Here is a 20462-nt window from a genome sequence, read left to right on the forward strand (position 1 = left end):
TGGGCTTAATTTCTTAATTTCTCCACTGGGCTTCCAAGACCCCCTCTTTTCTGTATCATCTGGTTGGTGGAAGAAGTCTCCCCAAACCAATGTGATTACTTTATGCACAGCTTATAGGATATGACACGGCAGATGCTTCCTTGTTAAGAAATATCTGGAACAGGGAATTGTCGGACATTAAAAAAAATACAATTATGGGTTTCATATCCAACTTAGGGTTACGTGCTCCCTCAACCACCACCACAACCACAACAACCACCAACACCAGGCAAAGAAAAGGGGAGGAAACCCTGATGAAAGCAGTGGTGTAGTTAAGGTGGAGCCAGGGGGGTGCCACACCTTGCAGGGGTTCCTGCATTCCCCCTCATGGGCACTTGAAGTGGTTGTGAGATGTTCGGAACTGCTGACTGAATTTTTCTCTATGAGAGGAAAAAAAGGTGAAAAAGCAGTTGGACATTTAGAGTGGCACCAGGAAATAGTTTGTGGTGACATCATCACATCATCACAGTTACTTCTGTGTCAGGCACTTCTAGAAGGGGGTTGACATCAAGAGTCACAGCCCTGGATGCCAGAGGGGTCAGCTATACCACTGGATTAAAATATCTTTTAAAGAAATGTTTGTATTGTATCTGCATAAATTACAAAAAATTGGTGGTTTCCTCCCTTTTTCTTTTTTCTCTACTACTATCTCAGCTTGCATGTGGTTCCCTGACTTCATGTTTATGGATTTATATCATAAAAATATAAGATATGTGAAGCATAGGACATAATCCTTTTCTGTTGGGGCATATATTAACAGCCCGATCCTATCCCCCACCACATTACAGCATGCAGCCATACCAACAGAATGCTTTCCACATGCTGTAGTGGGGGGGGGGGGTTAGTGGCAATTGGACAGCTTGCTGGAGGTATTTCTTACTTACCTCCTGGTAGGCATCCCATCTATGGATCTCATTGAACCTACACCATCCATTTTGCTGGCACAAATCCCAGGAGAGCCAGGGGCATGTCAGATTGGAAAATGGAGGATAGGGTGCAGTGAAAGTCACTGCCACAGCATCCACCCCCTCTTGCCCTCGACATGCCTCCAGTTTCTTCTCCACCCTATAACTCCTCCTCCCCCTTCCTGCCTGGTAGACATCCCCTGTGCTAGCCTACATGTCCTGACACCACCCAGGGTCCATGGTGGTGGGAATCCATTGCTGCAGCTGCCACAGATGGCCCAACAGTGGCCTGAACTTTGCACTGTCGCAGGGCTTTATACACCAGTGGGACACTAGTCCCACTGTCATAAAAGACCCATAGGATTGGGCCGTAAATGTTTGTGTCTGCTAGCATTCCACATATGAAAATAAGAATGCACCTCTAATCCCTGTATTCTCATACAAGGACCACTGCCCTCATTTTTATCCTTTGTTGCATACCCTATCTTACATGTTGCATTCTCTATTAACTTACCATAGATACTTAAGTATAAGTCAATATAGATAAATCAAGGGCAGGTTTTGAGCCAAAAATCATGGAATTTTCTGTGACCCTCAAATGACTTCGGGTGGGTGGCTGATTATAGTTTTGTCTGATTTTACTCAAGGCCAGGTCCTAAAAAATAACCTACGAGTAATTGTTACCTCAGAACTGTACAGTCTCTATTAAAAATATAGTAAAAGATCATAAGATACATTTTTATTCATCAGAGTAAGTGCACTTTAAACAACATATTGGTAGAACCATTTATCAAATCTTCTTTAAGGTGTCTGGTGTGTTAAATCAGAGGCTCAACATATACCATACAACTTGTCACACATAACTGGTAGTGTGCAATTCAGTTCACAGCAGAGACAATCAACAAGGAATGAGCATGAGCAAGCACAGTTATACATAGTTGCAACCTGATTTACTGAGAAGTAGACCCATTGCTTTTCATGGGTGTTATTCTTAAATAATGGTGCACTGAATTATAGCCTCAGACTGTTTCAGATGGAAATGAAGATTACAGCTTGGTGTTTTAAAAACCAGATTTCTGCAAAACATTTGCAAAATGGAAGGAGGGTGCAGAAGGGTTGGGTGTGATCCTGCCAAAGAGAACAAGGCTTGCTTGATTTAAATGGATCTGTTGAGCCCTGGCTTATTTTGTTTCTCAGGAGGAGTGAAAAAGTTAACTTTGGTTGCAGCTTGCCCTGGAGCCCGTCACCATGGAAATTGATTTTCCTGTAATTATCGCTGCATTGTTCTCTTGCTCTCCTCTGGGCTTCTCCTGGCTGCATGATGTGCTTGAACAGCCCTGACCTCTGAGTGGCCCACAGATAAGGCGAGGAGATGATTTACACTTGATTTATTGGCAGAAATTTCTTGCCTTATAGGCAAGTATCTACTGTGTATTGCAATAACTAGTCCTCCCATGATTAATAACAAGTACAGGTTGAGTCTCATTATTTTCGAGGGTTCTGTTCCAAGAACTCATGTGGATGGCAAAAAATGCACTATAGCAAATCAATTTAAAAAACAAAGTTTCCTTGCTCTGGTGATTTAAAAACAGCCTTGATGATCTTTGTAATGCACACAGAGTCAATCATTCTCTCTCCAGGAGCTTAGGCTTCACTAGGAGCTCCAGCAAGGGAGAAAGAATGGAGGTGATAATTGCTGCCGTTTAGCCTTCTTTCAAGTGCTTAGGGGGAAGGGAGGAGTGAAGCCTGCAGAGAGAATGATTGATGGATTGTCGGCTGCCCTCTTTGGCATTATTAAACAACTGTTTTCCTTTAATTTAGAGGGCCCCTCTCATCGGCTTTGAGATAGAAAAATCTGTGGATACTTAGGTTATACCTGTAATTACTTGTATGACTGTCTCTGCAACAGTAAAAAGCAGTTTTTTAAAATGTGATTTTAAAGGGGGGCATTTTTCCCCTTCTCCAGGATCAGCACATTCCTTCTCATTTGCAATGGCCATTCATGTTGAGTCAAATCTGTGTAGAAAAAAGCCGTGTATAACAAGGCTGGACCTGTACTGTTGTTTAGTTTTTAAGAACTCTATTGGAAAAATAGAATTGTCCTACAATTTGTAGATAATCAAAATATATTTCACCAGTTGCAGTGTGTGAAATGCTAGGTTGTGTATGGTCATTAGTTCATATACGTGGTTTTGTGTGCTGCAGACGAAAAGTATTTATCTCTACCTCAGAGCTATAACTTCTAATGATTCTGGAAAGGAGGTTAAACCCTGAAAAACAGCAGTCACTGTCCCTACTCACAGAATTTTGACAAGGCATCTTCAAAAGGTAGAAACAGGCAGTAACATAGCCAGAGAGGGGCGGCACGTTTAGTATTGTAAGCACCTCAATACACGTGAATGCAGCCCCTCTCTTGCCATTGGAGCCATTCCAAGCAATGACAGAAATGCGCAGGAGACTCCTCTGCATTGCTGTCACCACCTAGAATGGCTCCAAGGGCAAGGGGGAGGGACCACTTACACAGCATATTGAGCAGCCTGCAATACTTAGCAGCCTCCTCTGCCAACACTTCTGAGAACAGGGATAGTGACTTGACTTATCAAGGCATGTTCCAGATAATAGGACATGTTCCTGGTTAAACAGAGACAGTGGCAGAATTTGAGCATATCATTTTAAAAAATGTCGACAATGATATCCATGTCTAGGCCCAGAGTCATTACAGTGAGCTTATATTTTGTCAATTTTACTTTACTCACTCTTGTAATAAGTAAGAATTAATTTTTATGCTGAATCAGTAACTTCCTTGCACTAATTGCTCTGAATTTCATTCTCTATCTTTCTGTTCATTTGTTTTCTCTTCTCCTTGTGTCTTTCTTCCATTAGGCTTCCTCATCTCCTGGAGCCCCGGTTTCAGTTTGTGTTCTCCTTCCTCCATTTCACCCATTGTTTGTGTCCCCTTTCCCTTCTGATAGCTCTTACTTCCCCTCTTTCCTTCCTCCATTTCCGTTCTCTCTCCTTTCAGTCTCCCCTTCTAAGTCTCCACCAATGATAGTTCTCCCCTCAATTTTGCTTCCTCCCTCTGTTCCACCTTATTTTTTCCATCCACTTCCCCCATTTCCCCCTTACCTCCACTCACCCTCTCTATTCTCTCACTCACCTTTCTTACAGCTATCTCCCTCAGAGGTTACCAGCTCTTCAACCATTTTGCCTTACCTCCCTCCTATGGAACTTCCTTACCCCTCTACACCTTCTGAACAGTCTCTTCCCTCACAACACCTTCCAACTTCTGAACAGCCCCCTTCTCGTGACTTCAGTGCTTACCATTCCCATAATCCTTTCTTTCTCCCTGTACCTCCACCTATTCAGACTCACAGGAGATATCAGGCTCGCCAGAAGAACAGTGACAGTGTTAAATATCCTTGAAGACAGAAGATGTTTTGGCTGCCTTCAGTGCCATGGCCCCTAAGAAGGGTCAGCACTTCTACAGTAGACAGGTTCAAGTACTCAGTGATAAGATGTTCTCAGAGTGTTCAGTGGTGGATGTTGTTGAGGAATTGGGGGAAAGATCTGCTGGGCTTAAGGTGAAGTGCACTGAAGTGAATGAGAGAACTAAGGGGACATTGCAGTTAGGGATTCTATACCAGCTATCCAGCACAGTACCTCTCACCCTTTAAGATTGTGAAGTATATTTCCTACACAAGATTGTAAGCTCTTTGGAGCAGGGATGTATTTGTGCTATGTGGTTACAATCCTTGTAATTGTACATCCGAGAAAATAGAAATGTAAGCATAACCAGTGGTTTCTAAGATATAAAGGGCGCAATCCTAACCCCTTATGTTATGTCAGTACTTTCCAGCACTAGCATAGCGGTGCCAGTGGGACATGTGCTGCATCCTGCAGTTGGGTGTCACTCACGGACGCCTATTCAAAGTAAGGGAATATTTGTTCCCTTACTGCAGAGCTGCATTGCCCTTATGCTTTCTTTGCTAGAAAGCACTGACATAAGGGGTTAGGATTGCACCCCTACTGAGGTAACCTATTTGTATGGCACATACCTATACTGCAGTTTTGTCTAGTTTCAAGTTTGTCTCTGAGACCTCCCCTGAGATTTATAGTTTAGTACAGGGGTCTCTAAACTTTTTGGCTGAAGGGCCGCATCAAATATCTGACACAGTGTTGAGGGCTGGAAAAAAAATTAAATAATAAAATTTAAATAAATACATTAGAGATGGAACTTAGATGAATGAATAAATGAGTGGGTTGAAATGCCCAGGATTTCTCCAAGCACCAACACAGCCTAAGAAGTAAAGCACACACTTAAATGGACCCCTATTCCCCCACCCCATAAGCCCAACTCCGGTTGTGTTTGGGCAGCTGGGCCAGAGACTCTCAGGGGATCAGAGACTGGCCGTGGGCTGGATAGAGGCTGGTTGTGAGCCGCATCTGGCCCCCGGCTGGAGTTTGGAGACCCCTGCTATAGATATACCCCATATCTCACACCCTAATCAAGAAATTATTCCCCATTAGCCACTTGTTCTTCAGTGGATACAAAAATCTGGGTTGTATCCATAGGTGCCCTTCCATGTGTGAACTTAAAATGCCTGCATAAGGAAAAAAAATTCAGTATTCATTCCGTTCCACACTTTTCCTGCCATCAGCTGTAATGCTAGCTCTTGAGCAATGTTTATAGATCACCTCTGTGTTAATTACTGAGATAATTTCTTATCAGACATGTTTAACTAATAGTTTGGAACCATTGCATTAAAAATTGCAGCCCTGGTAATGCTGAAGAATAAAGAAGTTAGCATTCTGGCATGATTATGAAATCATTTGTTCAGTAATGGAATGATTAAACTCTGAACTGGCTGAAATGGCAAGCTAACTTTTCTCCTTAGTTTCCTGCCTGTAAAGTTTGTATGATGTCTTGCTTGAGAGAATTGTGATGACAGAGTTATATGCATTCTATAAAAGATAAATGCTGGATAAAAGATGATAGGAAACCTGTGTGATCACCTAGGGCAGGGGTGGCAAACCAGTGGCACCTATGTCCGAGGTGGCACATGAAAAATTTTTTGTTGGTATATAGCATGCAATACTTCCCACTAAATGCAAGTAAGAATTGGATCATCCCCTTCCTTCCCAGAGCTCCATTCTGCACAGAATTTAAAGTTTAAAGGGAATACATGCTTTTAAACTTTAGATGCTGTAGGAGGACAGAACATAGTGAGGAGACAAGGAGCTTCCCCTTATAAGGAGCTACAAGTAGGCAGGGACAGGTGATTTGGAACCCACCCTTCTTTCCTGTAGTTTATTTATGAGGAATGTGACGTGCAGTCTGCCTGCATTTCTGCTTGATACGAGTAGTAGCAAAGCAAGCTGGGAACCCAAACTGCACCACTTCCAACCCAAGCAGCATGGACCAGGCAGACTGCAGATTGTGCTCCTGGTAAGTAGAGATTGGGGTGTGCAAATGTTAAATTAAGAATGCCTCCAAGCATTTTGTTCTCTTTTGCCTTTAATAATAATAATAATAATATGCGATGACAGTAAATGTCATTTATGCAAAAAATGGGATGAAACCATCATCTCATTTGAAAATGTCCCAGAACAGCTAACACCGATTACAAAGAATGGCACAATAATGTGGCCAAATTAGTCCACTAGGCCTTATGTAAAAAGTACAACATTCCTGTGTCAGAAAAGCCGTGGCAACACTAGGTGGAAAGAGTGGTAGAAAATGAAGAGGTCAGAATTCTGGGGGACTTTTGGATACAGACTGACAGATACTTGGAGGCCAATCTGGATGTTGCCATCTTGGAAGCCAGGTGTGTGCTAATCATAGATGTCGCCATTCCCAGCGACTCGCAAATTTTGGAGAAAAAACAGGAGAAAATATCCAAATACTGCGACCTGTGCATAGAATTGACACAAATTTGGATGAAGCATGTAAAAGTGCTTCCAGTAGTAATCGGCGTACTACGAACAATATCAACAGTAACAAGTACTTTGGACCACTGAACAATGACACCAGCTGAATTACAAAAAGCCGTCATAATTGGCACAGCGTCCATTGTTCATTGGCACATCATCTACACCTAGATGTCGGGCAGATATCCATGTGGATCAGGATTTACCAGTTGATAAATGTTGTGGTTTTTGTGTGTGCGTATACTATTGTTATCAACTGTGTTGTCATTTTGATGTGAATAAAATAATAAATGATAATCTGCTGCCCAAAATTACCAAGGGCATGCAAGATAATTTTTTAGAAAGTTGTTACCAATTTGAGTACACACTCTCAAAGGTTTGCCACCCCTTATTTAGGATATTTCCTCTGTGTTACCTTAAGATGTTCATTTACAGATATTGTGCTTCCTAATTATTGTTTACTAGGCATAGTTTGACAGTGGCTTTCTTCCTTCCACAGGGCAGTGCATCATTAGAAAGTTACAATCCTTCATTTTATGATCCTTTCTTCCTGAAGACATGTACAGATGTTTGGAAGGTATGACAGTCAGTGTGCCCTAATTGTTTCAGACATTTATTCTGACTGAAGACCCAGTCCTATCCAACTTTCCAGCACTGGTGCAGCCGCAGTGCAGCCTGGAGGTGAGGGAACAAATGTTCCCATACCTTGAGGAGGCCTCTGTGACTGCCTTCCCATCACAGGATGCAGTGCATGCCCCATTGTCATAGTTGCACCAGCACTGGGAAAATAGGATAGGATTAGGCCCTAAGTCTGCAGGGCCTATATACACTTACCTAGGAGTAAGGCCCAGAGAAATCAACAGGACCTCCTTCTGAGTAAGCATATCAACTTGCATTGTAAGTTGACTGACTTGTAGCCTAATCCTATCCTTTCCCCAGCAATAGCATGTTGCGGCACCAAAGCAGAACTGCCCTGCATGCTGTGGTGGGCAGGGCAGTCAATTGGGAGACTTAGGAGAGATAAGGAAAATCTTCTCTCGGTCATGTGTTACCCCTTCCCCATTTCCTCCAGATAACAGGCTCACCACTTCTTTGGCCTTTCTCTTTTTTTCAGGCATAAAAAATGTTTTTGACATCTCTTGCCAGCCTCAGGTCTGTGGGTGAAAGCTGTGGGTTAGCTTTCCTGACATCATCCCTGCAGGTGGGGACAGGGATGTGTACTGTTCTTGCTTCTCAACTTTTCAGAAAATATATATAGCCACACTGGCTTCCTTAGATATTTCTCATCTTCTGGTGGGAATTTGTGTTTGTTTATTCAGTATCTCACTTTTCTAAAATAAAATTTAAAAATCCTATCTGTTCTGGACCATTTTCCCCTTTAACACTGCTCATCACTGGCCACTTCTATTGTCCTCTAAGCCCATTAAAATCAGCTTTCCTGATATTTGGAACACACCAGTGGCATCACTAGGGTTCGCAGGCTGTTCTAAACCCCCGTAGGGATTTTTACAATTGAATAGTTCTAGTCTTTCATAGAACTCCAGCTGGATTCCTTCCTGGTCTGGCCTCTGTCTGGTCCTTCGCCTCCCACACTCCACTTGACGGCAACTCCTCTCTGCCACCAAGGGTCAGCTCATCAGTATATCAGTGTGTCGTCAGTTCTCGGGTACTTCCGGTTGTCTCGAACTGGCAGCCTCAGATTTTCAGGCATACAAGGCGGCAGCTCAACCAACTGAGCCAGACCTCCTGCCCCATATAACATGATGGTATTATTCCTCCAAACTGTGATTTTAGTGATCTTGGTCACTAATGGTGCCACCCCCCCAACCCGGGTGTCAACTTACTTATTGTAGCAGTTCTCAAACTTTTAGCACTGGGACCCACTTTTTAGAATGACAATCTGCCCAAGACCCACCAGAAGTGATGTCATGGTGGAAGTGACATCATCAGGCAAATTAAAATAAGTATAAATAGTTAAAGTAAAACAAATAATTAAATAAGCAGAAGCCAGTCCTGGTCCACCAAGTGAATTTCCTCTGAAGCCTGCGTGCAATAACACCCCGCCCCAAATCAGTAAGGTTTTCAGCCCTACCCAGTGCCCAGTTCAATTTAAGAACTTCTGTGTAAACCAGATTCTCTGTTTTGATCCTTCTTAGTGGGGGAGGGGAGGCTGCCTTCTGGAGTATTTGTTGAGCTCCAGTTCCATCAGATCAGGACCATTCTTGTTGCCTCACATTCCCCTTTCCTGGCCTGACCGCCAGCCAAGGCACATTTGCTTACTTGTGAGTAAACGCGACCGTGAGGTTTAGTTTTGCTTTCCATATGGCTCAATACATTTGTCTGCTTGGAAGGAGGGACTTCCTTCTCAGGTGGTTTTGGGGGCTGCATTCATTGGATCAGGACCATTCTGGTGTCATTGGATTCCTCTCAGCCTGCCCTTTCCCACAGACTAAGGCAAGTTCACCTACTCGCCAGTAAATGTGTGATACCGCTCACTTTCACTTTCCATAGGGATCCATACATTTTTTGCTCTCCGGTTTTTTGGCCATAACTTTTGATAGAAAGGAGATATTTTGCTCTGGTTTTTGCATTGTATTCTGCTTGGAATCCTGCATCCAACTGTATATAACATGATGGGGTTACTCCTAACCACTGCAATTTTAGCGTGTCACCTCCTCAGTGCATGTCACCCCCTATGTGTGTCACCCGGTGCAGCCTGCACCCCCAGCACCCCCCTAGCAATGCCACTGGGGCACACATTTGATGACTTTAGATTTCTTTTCTCTTGAAATCCAAGAGATATGGATCCAAGAATTCCAAGATATATGGTTGCTTTTGCCCAATGTCCCTTCTGATTTAACTTTCCTCAATCACTTCTTTCTTGTTAAAGGTTAAGGCAGCGTTTTTCAACCGCTGTGCTAGGCTCAGATGTGCTGTGGGACTGGAGGAGGCAGGCAGCAGGCAGCAGCCTTGGGAGAAGCGGCTGCTTTGACCCTCAGGTGGCGGCAGCAGCAAAAAAAGAGCAGCTGTGGCTCCTTTGCATCTCCTGCTGCTGAACAAGAGGAAGCCTGCAACCTGATCCTCATTTACCTGGGAGTAAACCCCGTTGACTATTATGGGGCTTACTTCTGAGTAGACACGCCTAGGATTGGGTATCAAGTCGTTCATTGTTCTCTGCCCTGCATGCTGATTGGGCAGTGAGAGAAGCTTGGAGGAGGTCTGGGCAGGGTGAGTGAGAATGAAGGGAGGGGGTGAGGCAAGCAGGTAGGAAGCCAGCGAGTCTGCTGAGGCCACCAGCCTAAGAAGGGTCCAGGAAAGTCCCTTCTCCTTGCCACAGTTGCCTGCAGCTCCCCAAAGTGATCTCCCTGCCTTGCCTTGCCTTTCAGAGGAGGGGCGTTGGGCCACAATCCTATCCACATTTTCCTGGGAGTATGCCCCATTGAAGATAATGGGACTTACTTCTGAGTAGACATGCCTGAGCTGGGCTGGGCTCTCAGGTTCCTCTCCTAGCCCCACTTTTCTGGGAGTAAGCCCCTTTGACTATAATGGAACTTACTTCTGAGTAGACATGCCTGGGCTGGGCTGGGCTCTCAGGTTTCTCTCCTAGCCCCACTTTCCTGGGAGTAAGCTCCATTGACTATAATGGGACTTACTTCTGAGTCGACATGCCTAAGATTGGGTCACACTTTTTTTTGAAATAAAGGAGCAGGCAATGGGGGGGGGGGAGAATGTGAGGCAAGTGATTCTGGACCTTTCGAAGGTGCAGACAAATGAGGGGAGGGGCAGTAGGAGAGGTGCTAACTGCAATTATGAGATTGGGGGTGTGTGCCTGTGGGAGGAGGTGGGGTGGGGGAGAGGAGTGCCAATTGCCTGCTCGTGTATTTGAGAAAAAAGAGTGCAACCAAAAGCCCAATCCTAGGCATGTCTACTCAGAAGTAAGTCCCACAGGCACATTCTCCCCCTAGTCTTTGATTGCAATCCTAACCACACTTTCCTGAGAGTAAGCCCCATTGAACAAAATAGAACTTACGTCTGAGTAGACCTGGTTAGGATTGTGCCCTTTGTGCACTAATGATTTAATTGTATTATATTAATTAAAAATTAATTGTAATATAGTAATTTAATGTAAGTAAAAAACTGGGAGTGTGCCTTGACGATTTTAGTGCCTTGACAGTGTGCCATGAGCGGAAAAAGGTTGAAAATGGCTGGATTAAGGTCTAATCCTATGGGCCTGCTGTGCCTCCAGAACTCACGTTCCAGCAGCGCAGTGCACTTTACAATGGTTGCAAAACACAACACACCATAGGGCACAGTCTTGCCACTGCTGCAGACAGTGAGTGGTAGAGGCCAAGTAAAAGTGGCCTCCATAGGAGACCCAGCAAAGATAAACTGGCTCAGTGAGTGAGCAGAAGGGGGGACTGAGTCAGGGATGGGAGGGTGTTGAAGCCAGAGAAGGGGCAGATATCGGTGGCAGCAGCCCTGCTGATATCCTGTCTTATCTCTTCGGCCTTGATCCATTTACCTGGGTCCACCAGGACTTGTGCCAACAAAATTGTTGGTGCAAGTCCAAGTAGATTGGAGGCTTACCCCCAGGCAAGGGAGTAAATGATTCCTTATGTGGAGGGGACCTCAGGGACTGCCTCTCCTGCAGGATGTAGTGCATGCTCTGGTGGCATGTCTGTATCAGTTAGGGAGGGGCTTTGTGTAGGATTGGGCTATGAGTCCATGATAGCAGACCTCATTATTCCTTCTTCCATGTTCTGAATGATGAAGTTGACTGTCAGGCACATTGAGAATTGATTGGACTTCCCACTTTTAGGGCGCAATCCTAACCCCTTATGTCAGTGCTTTTCAGCACTGACATAAGGGCAGTGCAGCTCTGAGGTAAGGGAACAAACATTCCCTTATTTTGAAGAGAGTGACACCCAAATGTGAGGACACCCAGCTGTGACCCAACCGTGAGTGACACCCAACTGGAGGATGCAGCACATGCCCCAATGGCACCGCTATGCCAATGCTGGAAAGCACTGACATAAGGGGTTAAGATTGCATCCTTAGCTGAGTACACTTCCAGCAGATGTTGGGATAGTTGAAGTCCACTTTGTCCAAGAGACAAACCACTTTGGTTTGTCTCTTGGAAAGCTTGGTAAATGTTTTAGAAAAGCATTGTCCATGACTTCTGCCTGGCCAGGCGGTCTACTAACCTCTCTGGTGCAGATTTTGTGAGTGATCATTCCCTCTGTTATGAGAAAATCCCCCCCCCCCCCCCCGTTTTATTGAATTTCTGGTTAGTCTACTTTGACATCAAGAAACATTTTATAGGCCTTCGTATATGTCAGCATGCAAAATGAACTATTCTCCCAGAAACACTGGCCTACAGGCTTCATTTCCATTTTGGTCAAACTCAGACTCTTGGTTGTTTGTTTGCATTCCTTTGCCTCCCCTCCACAATCACACATCTTGGAAGGAAAATGATAATCTTACTTTGTATCTCTAGCTGAATGAAACTTGGTAGTTTTGTCAGACGTTTTCCATTTATCTGCAGTTTGTGTTTGTTTTCCTGAATGCAATTCCAGTAACTTCTTCATTTTATACCCAAACATTGGATTATATCTGTTTTTTGCATTAGCTTAGGTAAACCTCATTTTAAATTGCCAGGCATACCCTGGCACCAGGGGCTAATGTGTATTTTAGCTGACACTGCTAGCCCTGTTTACCTGCCTGCTATTGATTAAGAGGAATTCATTCATACCCAAGTTACCCATTTTTTGGGTAACACAGTTAAAGCAAACACCCCAAGTTACACATTTATCTCCCCAGATTTTGCTTACTTGTAAGCAACTTTTCAATATCCCTAAGTAGCAAATGGTCCCTCTCCAGGGTATCCAAGCATGTTGCTCACAGAAACTGTTGCTCACCCAGATAGGTAGCTATCTCTTGCACTTTGAACTCTTTCACTTCTTTCACCCACCCCCTTTTCCCTTCTCTCTCCATCTTTAGCTAGCAGCTGGGGTTGGCAGATCAGGGATCCCTGAAATCCTTCCCTACAACCCCCTTTCTTTTTCTCATTTATTCAGATGCGCCCAAATACACTTCACATGCAACCACCATGAAAGCTAGATACACTGTATTTAATTATCAGAAGGACAGAGGAATGTGTCCCCCCATGTGCATTAGTTATAGCTTTGTTCTTTTTGTAATAAAACAATCATTTATTGGAATATTTCTCTCAGTCTCTTCTTTGAGTGTAAGGAATTTCTGCAGAACGCTGGTTTGCATCCAGTCTTAAGGTCCCAGCATTCCAAAAGGGCTATGTGCTAACTCTCATAAACAAAAAAATCTGGCTCTTTTGGTAGGCTCTGCCAGCCTACATATTCATTTGTCTCTCACCTTCTTGCCTCCAGTGCCTGTCTTTACATTTAGTGCTGTGTTGTTGTTGTTTTTTCCTTTCCTATTTAGTTTAAAGCCCTCTTGAGGAGACTTTCAAGCTTCTTGCCAAACGCACTTTTCTCAGTCCTTGTGAGGTGTAACCAATTTCTTGCCAGGTATGACATGAATATTCACAGGTCTGAGTTGATCCATGGCAGCAGCGGAGGCTTTCCCCAGGGGAAGGGAACAAATGCCCCCTCCCCCCAAGGAGACCATGATGTGCTAAAATTCCCCTAGGGGATACAGCGGGTGTCGAATGGGGAATTATGGCAGATTAAGTTATAAAACATGTGACGTGAGCTAAGCTTTGACTTAAATAACTGCAAACTCTGGACAGAACAGTGGCTTAAATGCTCATTAGTGAGAGCTGCACTTAAATTGCCCTTTTTTCCCTTTAATGCTTGCTATCCATTAAAGTCCAACTGGACTTTATAAAGTCCAAATGCTGTGATGGAAAATTTAAGAACAAAAAAAGCTGACTCTTTTGGTAACACCTCTGCCCTTATCTGTGTTTTTATAGGCTTCAATTCCACCTTTATATGATCCCTTGTTAAAGGAGATACACGGAAGATACCTTGAGGCTGGGATCATCCAGCAGTGTGATACAGGTACTCTGCAGTGCTTATTATTTGACACTTAATACCTGATAGTTTGGGGACCCAGGATAAAATGTCTTGCTCTCCTCTGTTTTCCTTCCCTCATCCCCTTTCCTCACATTATCCCAATCAACTCTGAGGGACTTGGATGGCAAAGCTAGTCAGTCTGAAGCTAGTCAGTCTGAATTTTTTCCAAAATGTTATGTAGCAGTAGTACAGCAGCCAGGTAGTACATGCCTGGGAGATGGGGACTTGACTCTTGAAAGCTTGGACTTGGCCAGACCAGACTATGCTTTAGGACTTCCTTGGTTCAAAGAAATTTACCTCTGCATGACTCCACTAGGTGGCTTTAGGCCAGCCACTCCTTCTCATCCTCAGCTCCCGTCTTGCAGTATTTACCCTACAGCAGTGGTTCTCACACTTTTAGGACCCCCTTTTTAGAATGTGAATCTGTCAGGGCCCACCAGAAGTGATGTCATGACTGGAAGTGACATCATCAAGCAGGAACATTTTTAACAATCCTAACAATCCTACCCACACTTACCCAGGAGAAAATCCCATTGACTATCATTGTTAAAAGCATATCTATAAGTGCCTGTTACAAGTACAGATCTGAAACATTTCCCCAAAATGCAGTCACATACTGAGGAAGCTTCAAGTCTAACATATTAAAAATATAATATTGAATGGAGACCCACCTGAAATTGGCTTGTGACCCACCGTTTGAGAAACACTGCCCTACAGGGCTGTGGTAAAGATAACAACTAGATAATACATATAAGCACTTTGAACACAGTGCTTGCCATATGAATGCTGAGTATTATATATGTTTCAAGAATAGTTGCTCTAGATTAGAGAATGGACATGATCTTATTCTTCTTGATGTTTAACTTTCTAAAGGAAAAATATACACTTCCAAAGAGATGAGTGAACTTCATAAGGTTGAGCTACCACTGCTTCCTTTGAGCCGGCAGCTGATGAATCCGTTAGAGTGGCTGAAAATTCAATTTGGGTATATGGAAAGTGATGTTCGTCAAAGGAGCAGGTATAACTTGACATATTTTTTTCCTAAAAGTTCTTCCTATATTTCATGTTTCTCAGCTGAGAGGTTGTATAAATTGAGCGATTGCCATAGGACACAAGTGAATTCAAACAACCAGTTATTTTCAAAAGAAAGTTTTTTTCTGTGTACTTTCTTTTTCATTTAAAGTTCTATTGCTGACAAACTCCATCACATAAATGCTGTTATAAACGAACATGAATCAGGATCTGGCTTTGTTTGTTCAAAAGTCAATATATGACCCACTTTTCTACAGATACAGGTGGCGCCTATTTATCCGCCTTAGTTCTGTTCCGTGACTCAGCGCAATTAACAAAAAACGTTGTGCTAAATTCCATAGAGTTACACAAATACACTGCAGCCTGACACTTGGGGCTGGAAGGAAACTAAGGCAGCTGTTATCAATCCCCTCCCCTCTGCTCCTTTGCCTCCCCATCCTTCCCCTTTCACAGTTGGGATGCTGAGCTTTTAAGAGTCCAGTCCTGTGCGTTTCTACTTAGAAGTAAGCCCATAGTCAATGGGGCTTACTCCCAGGAAAGTGTGGAGAAGATTGTAGCCTAAATCTCATACTTTGCTTGCTGGGAAGGCTTGCTTGTGTCCGTGCTTGCCTGCACCATGGGGGAGGGGGAATTTGGCAAACACTCCCTGGTTTTTTCAAAGCAATCCCTTCTGTTGCTACTGCATCTGCCCCTGTGTGTGTGTGTGTGTGTGTGTGTGTGAGAGAGAGAGAGAGAGAGAGAGAGAGAGAGAGAGAGAGAGAGAGAGAGGAGTGTGCACGTGCTCTGGCTACAGAGGTTTTCCATTCCCCCCTTTCCCTCTTCAACCTCAGCTGCCTCAGGGGCTCCAAGAGTGTTGCTGTTCCTTCGAAAGGGGAACCTCTTCCATGGCTCCAGGGCTATTTCCCTTCCTGGGTGAGGTGGAGCCTTTTTGCAGTGTTTTGGGCTGCCTGGAAAAAGAGTGAGATGCCAGCGCAGGGCAAAGGAGGCAAAGGTGTGTGTGACTTTCAGTACCCCCCACCCCATTCTCCTTGAGACAAATCCGCAGATAAAAAATCTGTGGATAAATAGGCTGCACCTGTATAGCTATCGACAAGTGGACAGTCCAAGATTCCTTTTCCGCTTCAAAAGAGGATTAATCCAAAATAGGTTTCAAGATAGCTGCCACGTGTTTGAGATCATGACGAGTTGATCTGCTGGTAATTTATTTGACTGTGGCTGCAATTCTGTACACACTTTCCTGAGAGTAAGCTACATTAAACTCTATGGGACTTACTTCTGAGTAGAAATGCATAGGATTGTGCTGTTGATCATATTTTATGTTGTTCTGCTTTACTTGTCTTATACTGTATATTTCTGCTCTTCTGGTTCTGCTTTTTTCCCTTGATCATTTTAATACTCCTTTGTCATGGAGTCCCTTGTACATAATTATGTGTCACACAATTTATTGTTTTGACCTCATCCCTTCTTGTTAACTTCCTTTTACCAGTCTCCCATTTATTTCTCTGTCTCTTTATGGCGTTCAATGCCACCATCTTATCCTGCTGCAGCAAGCGATTCTGGCAAGTGGTGCATGCCCTGTCCCTGGCTGTTTGGCAATGTTATCATTGCTGGGCATCAGAGGACTGGGTGAGGCAGGCCCTCCCTGCCCTCTGCAGATGGAGTGGGCTGCATCTGGAGACACCAGGGCACTTAAGGGTGAGGAAAGGGGCAGGTGGGTGGATGGGGAAGCAGAGAGAAAGAAGCGTGAACGAAAGAAGGGTCAAAGAAGGGTGAACAAAGTAGGGAGACAAGGCTTGAGCTGGGTGAAAGAAGGAGATATCTAAAGGAGGAGGAGGAACAAGGTGGACTCATAAGTGAAAGAGCAAGGTGGAATCTGGGCTAGCAAGAACATGGGGATAATGAGAGAGCAGATGGAGGTGAGTAAGTAAAGCGGGAGAAGGAAGCCACAGGGGAGCTGCAGAAGAATGAAGAAGCTGTCTCAGGAGGGTGCAAAGGAGAGAACAAAAGAAGGACTCAAGGCACAGAGACCAAAAGAAGAAACAAGGGGAGGCAAAAGAGGTAGGAAGATGCTTCTCTCAGGCAACGGATAGTCCTTAGGCTTGGGCGATAAAGTTGTGGCACACCTGTTAGGTACAGGAAGCCCTTTCATGTCTTGACGGCTCCAAAGTCAGATCCAGGGGAGCCCCAAAGACTGGGGTTGAGGGCAGAATGTTAGTATGGTGAATAGTGGTATGTTGGAATGAAGAAACTCTTTCTAAGCATCAGAGTGAGGGTTGAGAGGGTGGAAAAGCTTAAGAAGGGGTCCAAAGAAGTATTCAGGAGCCCCTAAAGTGGTTGTATGGACAGAGAACCTGGAATAAAGAGTATTAGAAGCACCTTCACATCTACATAAGTTTGTTTATTCCCCCTTCTTCCTCTGGCAACACCCCATAATGAGACCCTGCTCATTACTAGCTGACTCTGTAATACCTCTTGGCAGGATGCATAGTAAGGGGTGCTCTCTTACACCCTCCCTTCCTCCTCCTCTGCTAAAGTCTCCCTGTTTTTTTAAACCTTTCTCACCACTCTATTTTCTCAAAGCAGTTCTCCCCTAAGCAGTTGGGATGGCAGTTTCCCTAGCTGCGCAAACAGGATCTAAGGTGAACTTGGCTTCTTCAGGGTGACAGGCCATCCTGTCACCCTAAGCTGGCTCTGCGTAGCATGCAGAGCTGAACTCCTGTGAGCGTTGTGGGCTCAGACCTTTCCCTCCCATGACTGACATGGCCAGGAACTTCTCATGTGGAAAGAAGTATGGTACTTTCTTCAGCCTACAAATTAGACAAGGAAGTCTTCAGCTGTGGCACTCTGGTGGTTCTCTCTTGTCTCTTGGCCTGGAGTCATCTCATACCTCCTTATCCTCATCTTCCTCATCCTCATTCCCCCATCATTCCAGAACCAGTAAGCACTCTTCTCATAGCTTTGGCCATTAAGTGAGGCAGCACAGAGACAGCAAGTTAGAAACCACTGATCCCTTCCCATCCTCAGGAAGCAGGTCAGATATTTCCTTAGTATCAGATGACAAGGATGAGGGAGAATTGTCCATGGAACACCTGCAGCAGAGTGCCTCTAATCAGGATAGACTGTTTTCAGTGGTAGTCTTCTCTGCGCATCTGGCCAAGGCATGCGGATCCTTGCAATTCTGAGGAGGCAGCTAAACCAGAGGTCTGTGCCACTCTTCTCCCAAAGGAGCCGGATCGGTTTTCCTCAGGGAACTTCCAGGCCACTTACATTCCTTTTCCCAAGTTCTTTGACAATATACTTAAAGCAGAGTGAGCCAACTCCTCCAAGGAATATCCTGTTCACAGCAGAGCCAACATTCTTCTTTTCCAGATAATATTCAAAACCCCAGTAATGAAAGCCTCAGAGGTGGCTTTACATCCCCAGCAGTCATTCTGGCTGACAGCGTGTGGGAAGGATCAAGGCTTCATATAATGACCAGCTCACAAAGCATCAGCAGCTGTCTTCCAAACATCAGCTACTAACTTTGTGTTGTCTGAAGCACTCCACCTATGGACCAAAGAATTGTCTTCATTGGACTTCTTACCCAAAGTCACCAAAAATGAGACTGAATTTTCATAAGTACTTCATAAGCAGATCTATCACCAGATATTGTGCAGTCAAATTCAGAGCCTCAACAGCTACTGCTGTGGCAAGAAGAAATATTTGACTCAGGATCTTCAGCATAGATCCTGAATTTCAAGCTGGACTAGCATTCTCCTTGTGCTCAAAATAGTTTGATGAAGCCCATTTTGATTGAAACTAAAAAGAAAAAAGAAAAACTATTCTGATGGCTGAGTAGAACTATCATAAAACTAAGTAGTGGCAGCCATTCCATCCCTACAGACAAACTCCTAGAAACTGTTCCTTGGGCTACAAACCAAAGTGGTTAAATTCCAAAATACACAACAGGGAGTTGTGTCAGTCTACTACATTCTCCTCCAGCTACCCCAAAAGGGCATCTGCCCAGCCTAATGCTACTTTTCACCTCAGCCTGATGGAAGTTGGGGACTGTCTCCTTAATTTTCTGCACATTTGGAGTCAGACTATACTGGACAAATGGGTGCAGGAGATGTTGGATCATGGTTACTCTTTGGAGCTTGCCAATTGTTCTAGGACATTCTGTTTCAGAACATTCTGTTGCATTTGCAACATTCTGAAATTCTGTCAAGCATTAGAGCACAGTTGTCAAACTCGTTTCATACAGAGGGCTGAATAGCATTCATCATGCCTGCTGAGGGCGGGAAGTGATGTCATTAAACAGGTCATAACCAAAAATAAACACTTTTTCTCATTTAGGAACTCATTAGCTGCAAATGACAGAAGAGAAATTGTGCAAATCTTGATCCTATTTTCATGTGGACCAGTTTTCATGTGGACTACCCTTTCAGCAGTAACACCTCAGCACTGCTCAGAAGCTGAGGGCCAGATAAAAAGCTTTCGCAGGCCGCATCCAGCCCTCAGCCCTTATGTTTGACACCCCTGCATTAGGACTTTGTTCAGCATCTAATAATTCAGCATCTAATGGATATCCAAGCCATAGAGCCAATTCTACCATCTCTGCTCTGGATTCTCCTCAATTGTCCTCTTAGTTCTCAAAAAGGATGGGAATGTTATTGCTATTCTGGACTTAAAATGGCTGAACAAGTTCCTGAGAAGAAGGCAACAAAATGTAGATGCTGAAGGCCATTGTGGCACACATCAGCAAATGTCATTCAAATCCAGAATAGCAGTTACATTTCCATTCTTTTTTGATGGCTGATCATTATTAGGGCAGATATCAAAAACTAAGATGAAGATATTGCATAAGTGCACAATCCAAAAGCGCCCTTGGGCCTGCCGCAAGTCCCTTGCGCTGGCCCAGGAGGGTTGCAAATGTGCCATAAAGCGGAAGCCGGGCCGGTGCTCCAAGAAGCACCGTCTTGCAGAGGCTGACAGAAGCCTGACAGGTAAGACCACACCAGGAGTATTGTGTCCAGTTCTGGTCACCACATCTCAAAAAAGATATAGTGGAGATGGAAAAGGTGCAAAAGAAAGTGACCAAAATGATTACTGGGCTGGGGCACCTTCCCTATGAGGAAAGGCTACAGCGTTTGGGCCTCTTCAGCCTAGAAAAGAGGTGCCTGAGGGGGGGCCAAGATTGAGACATACAAAATCATGCAGGGGATGGACAGAGTGGATAGAGAGGCACTCTTTTCCCTCTCACATAACACCAGAGCCAGGGGACATCCACGAAAGTCCTCTTCATAAATGACCTGGTGACAGGGGTGAGCAGTGAGGTGGCTAAGTTTGCAGACGACACCAAACTTTTCCGAGTGGTGAAGACCAGAAGAGACTGTGAAGAGTTCTAGAAGGATCTCTCCAAACTGGGAGACTGGGCAGCAGTCTGGGCAGCAACAATATGAAGAGGTTGAAAAGCACCGGTCCCAGGACAGATCTTTGGGGCACACTGCTTTCCACTTCTCTCCAG

At 44.4% G+C, this 20462-nt stretch overlaps 1 protein-coding gene across 7 annotated transcripts in view; it reads left to right on the forward strand.

The window, feature by feature from the left end:
• The window catches only part of LOC136657645 (protein FAM228B-like), a 63249-nt gene that overhangs the window by 24596 nt on the left and 18191 nt on the right, over positions 1-20462 (forward strand). For 3 of the 7 annotated variants that reach the window (XM_066634713.1, XM_066634683.1, XM_066634704.1), the window contains exons 8-10: positions 7372-7449; positions 13822-13909; positions 14798-14942. In XM_066634713.1, the coding sequence (XP_066490810.1) occupies positions 7372-7449; positions 13822-13909; positions 14798-14942 (311 nt within the window). Of the gene's footprint in view, positions 1-3827; positions 6236-7371; positions 7450-13821; positions 13910-14797; positions 14943-20462 lie in introns of those variants that run through there. The other 4 variants (XM_066634675.1, XM_066634694.1, XM_066634730.1 and 1 more) reach the window with 2 other exon arrangements.

Source organism: Tiliqua scincoides, chromosome 1 (assembly GCF_035046505.1).
Source record: "Tiliqua scincoides isolate rTilSci1 chromosome 1, rTilSci1.hap2, whole genome shotgun sequence".
Lineage (NCBI taxonomy): Eukaryota > Metazoa > Chordata > Lepidosauria > Squamata > Scincidae > Tiliqua > Tiliqua scincoides.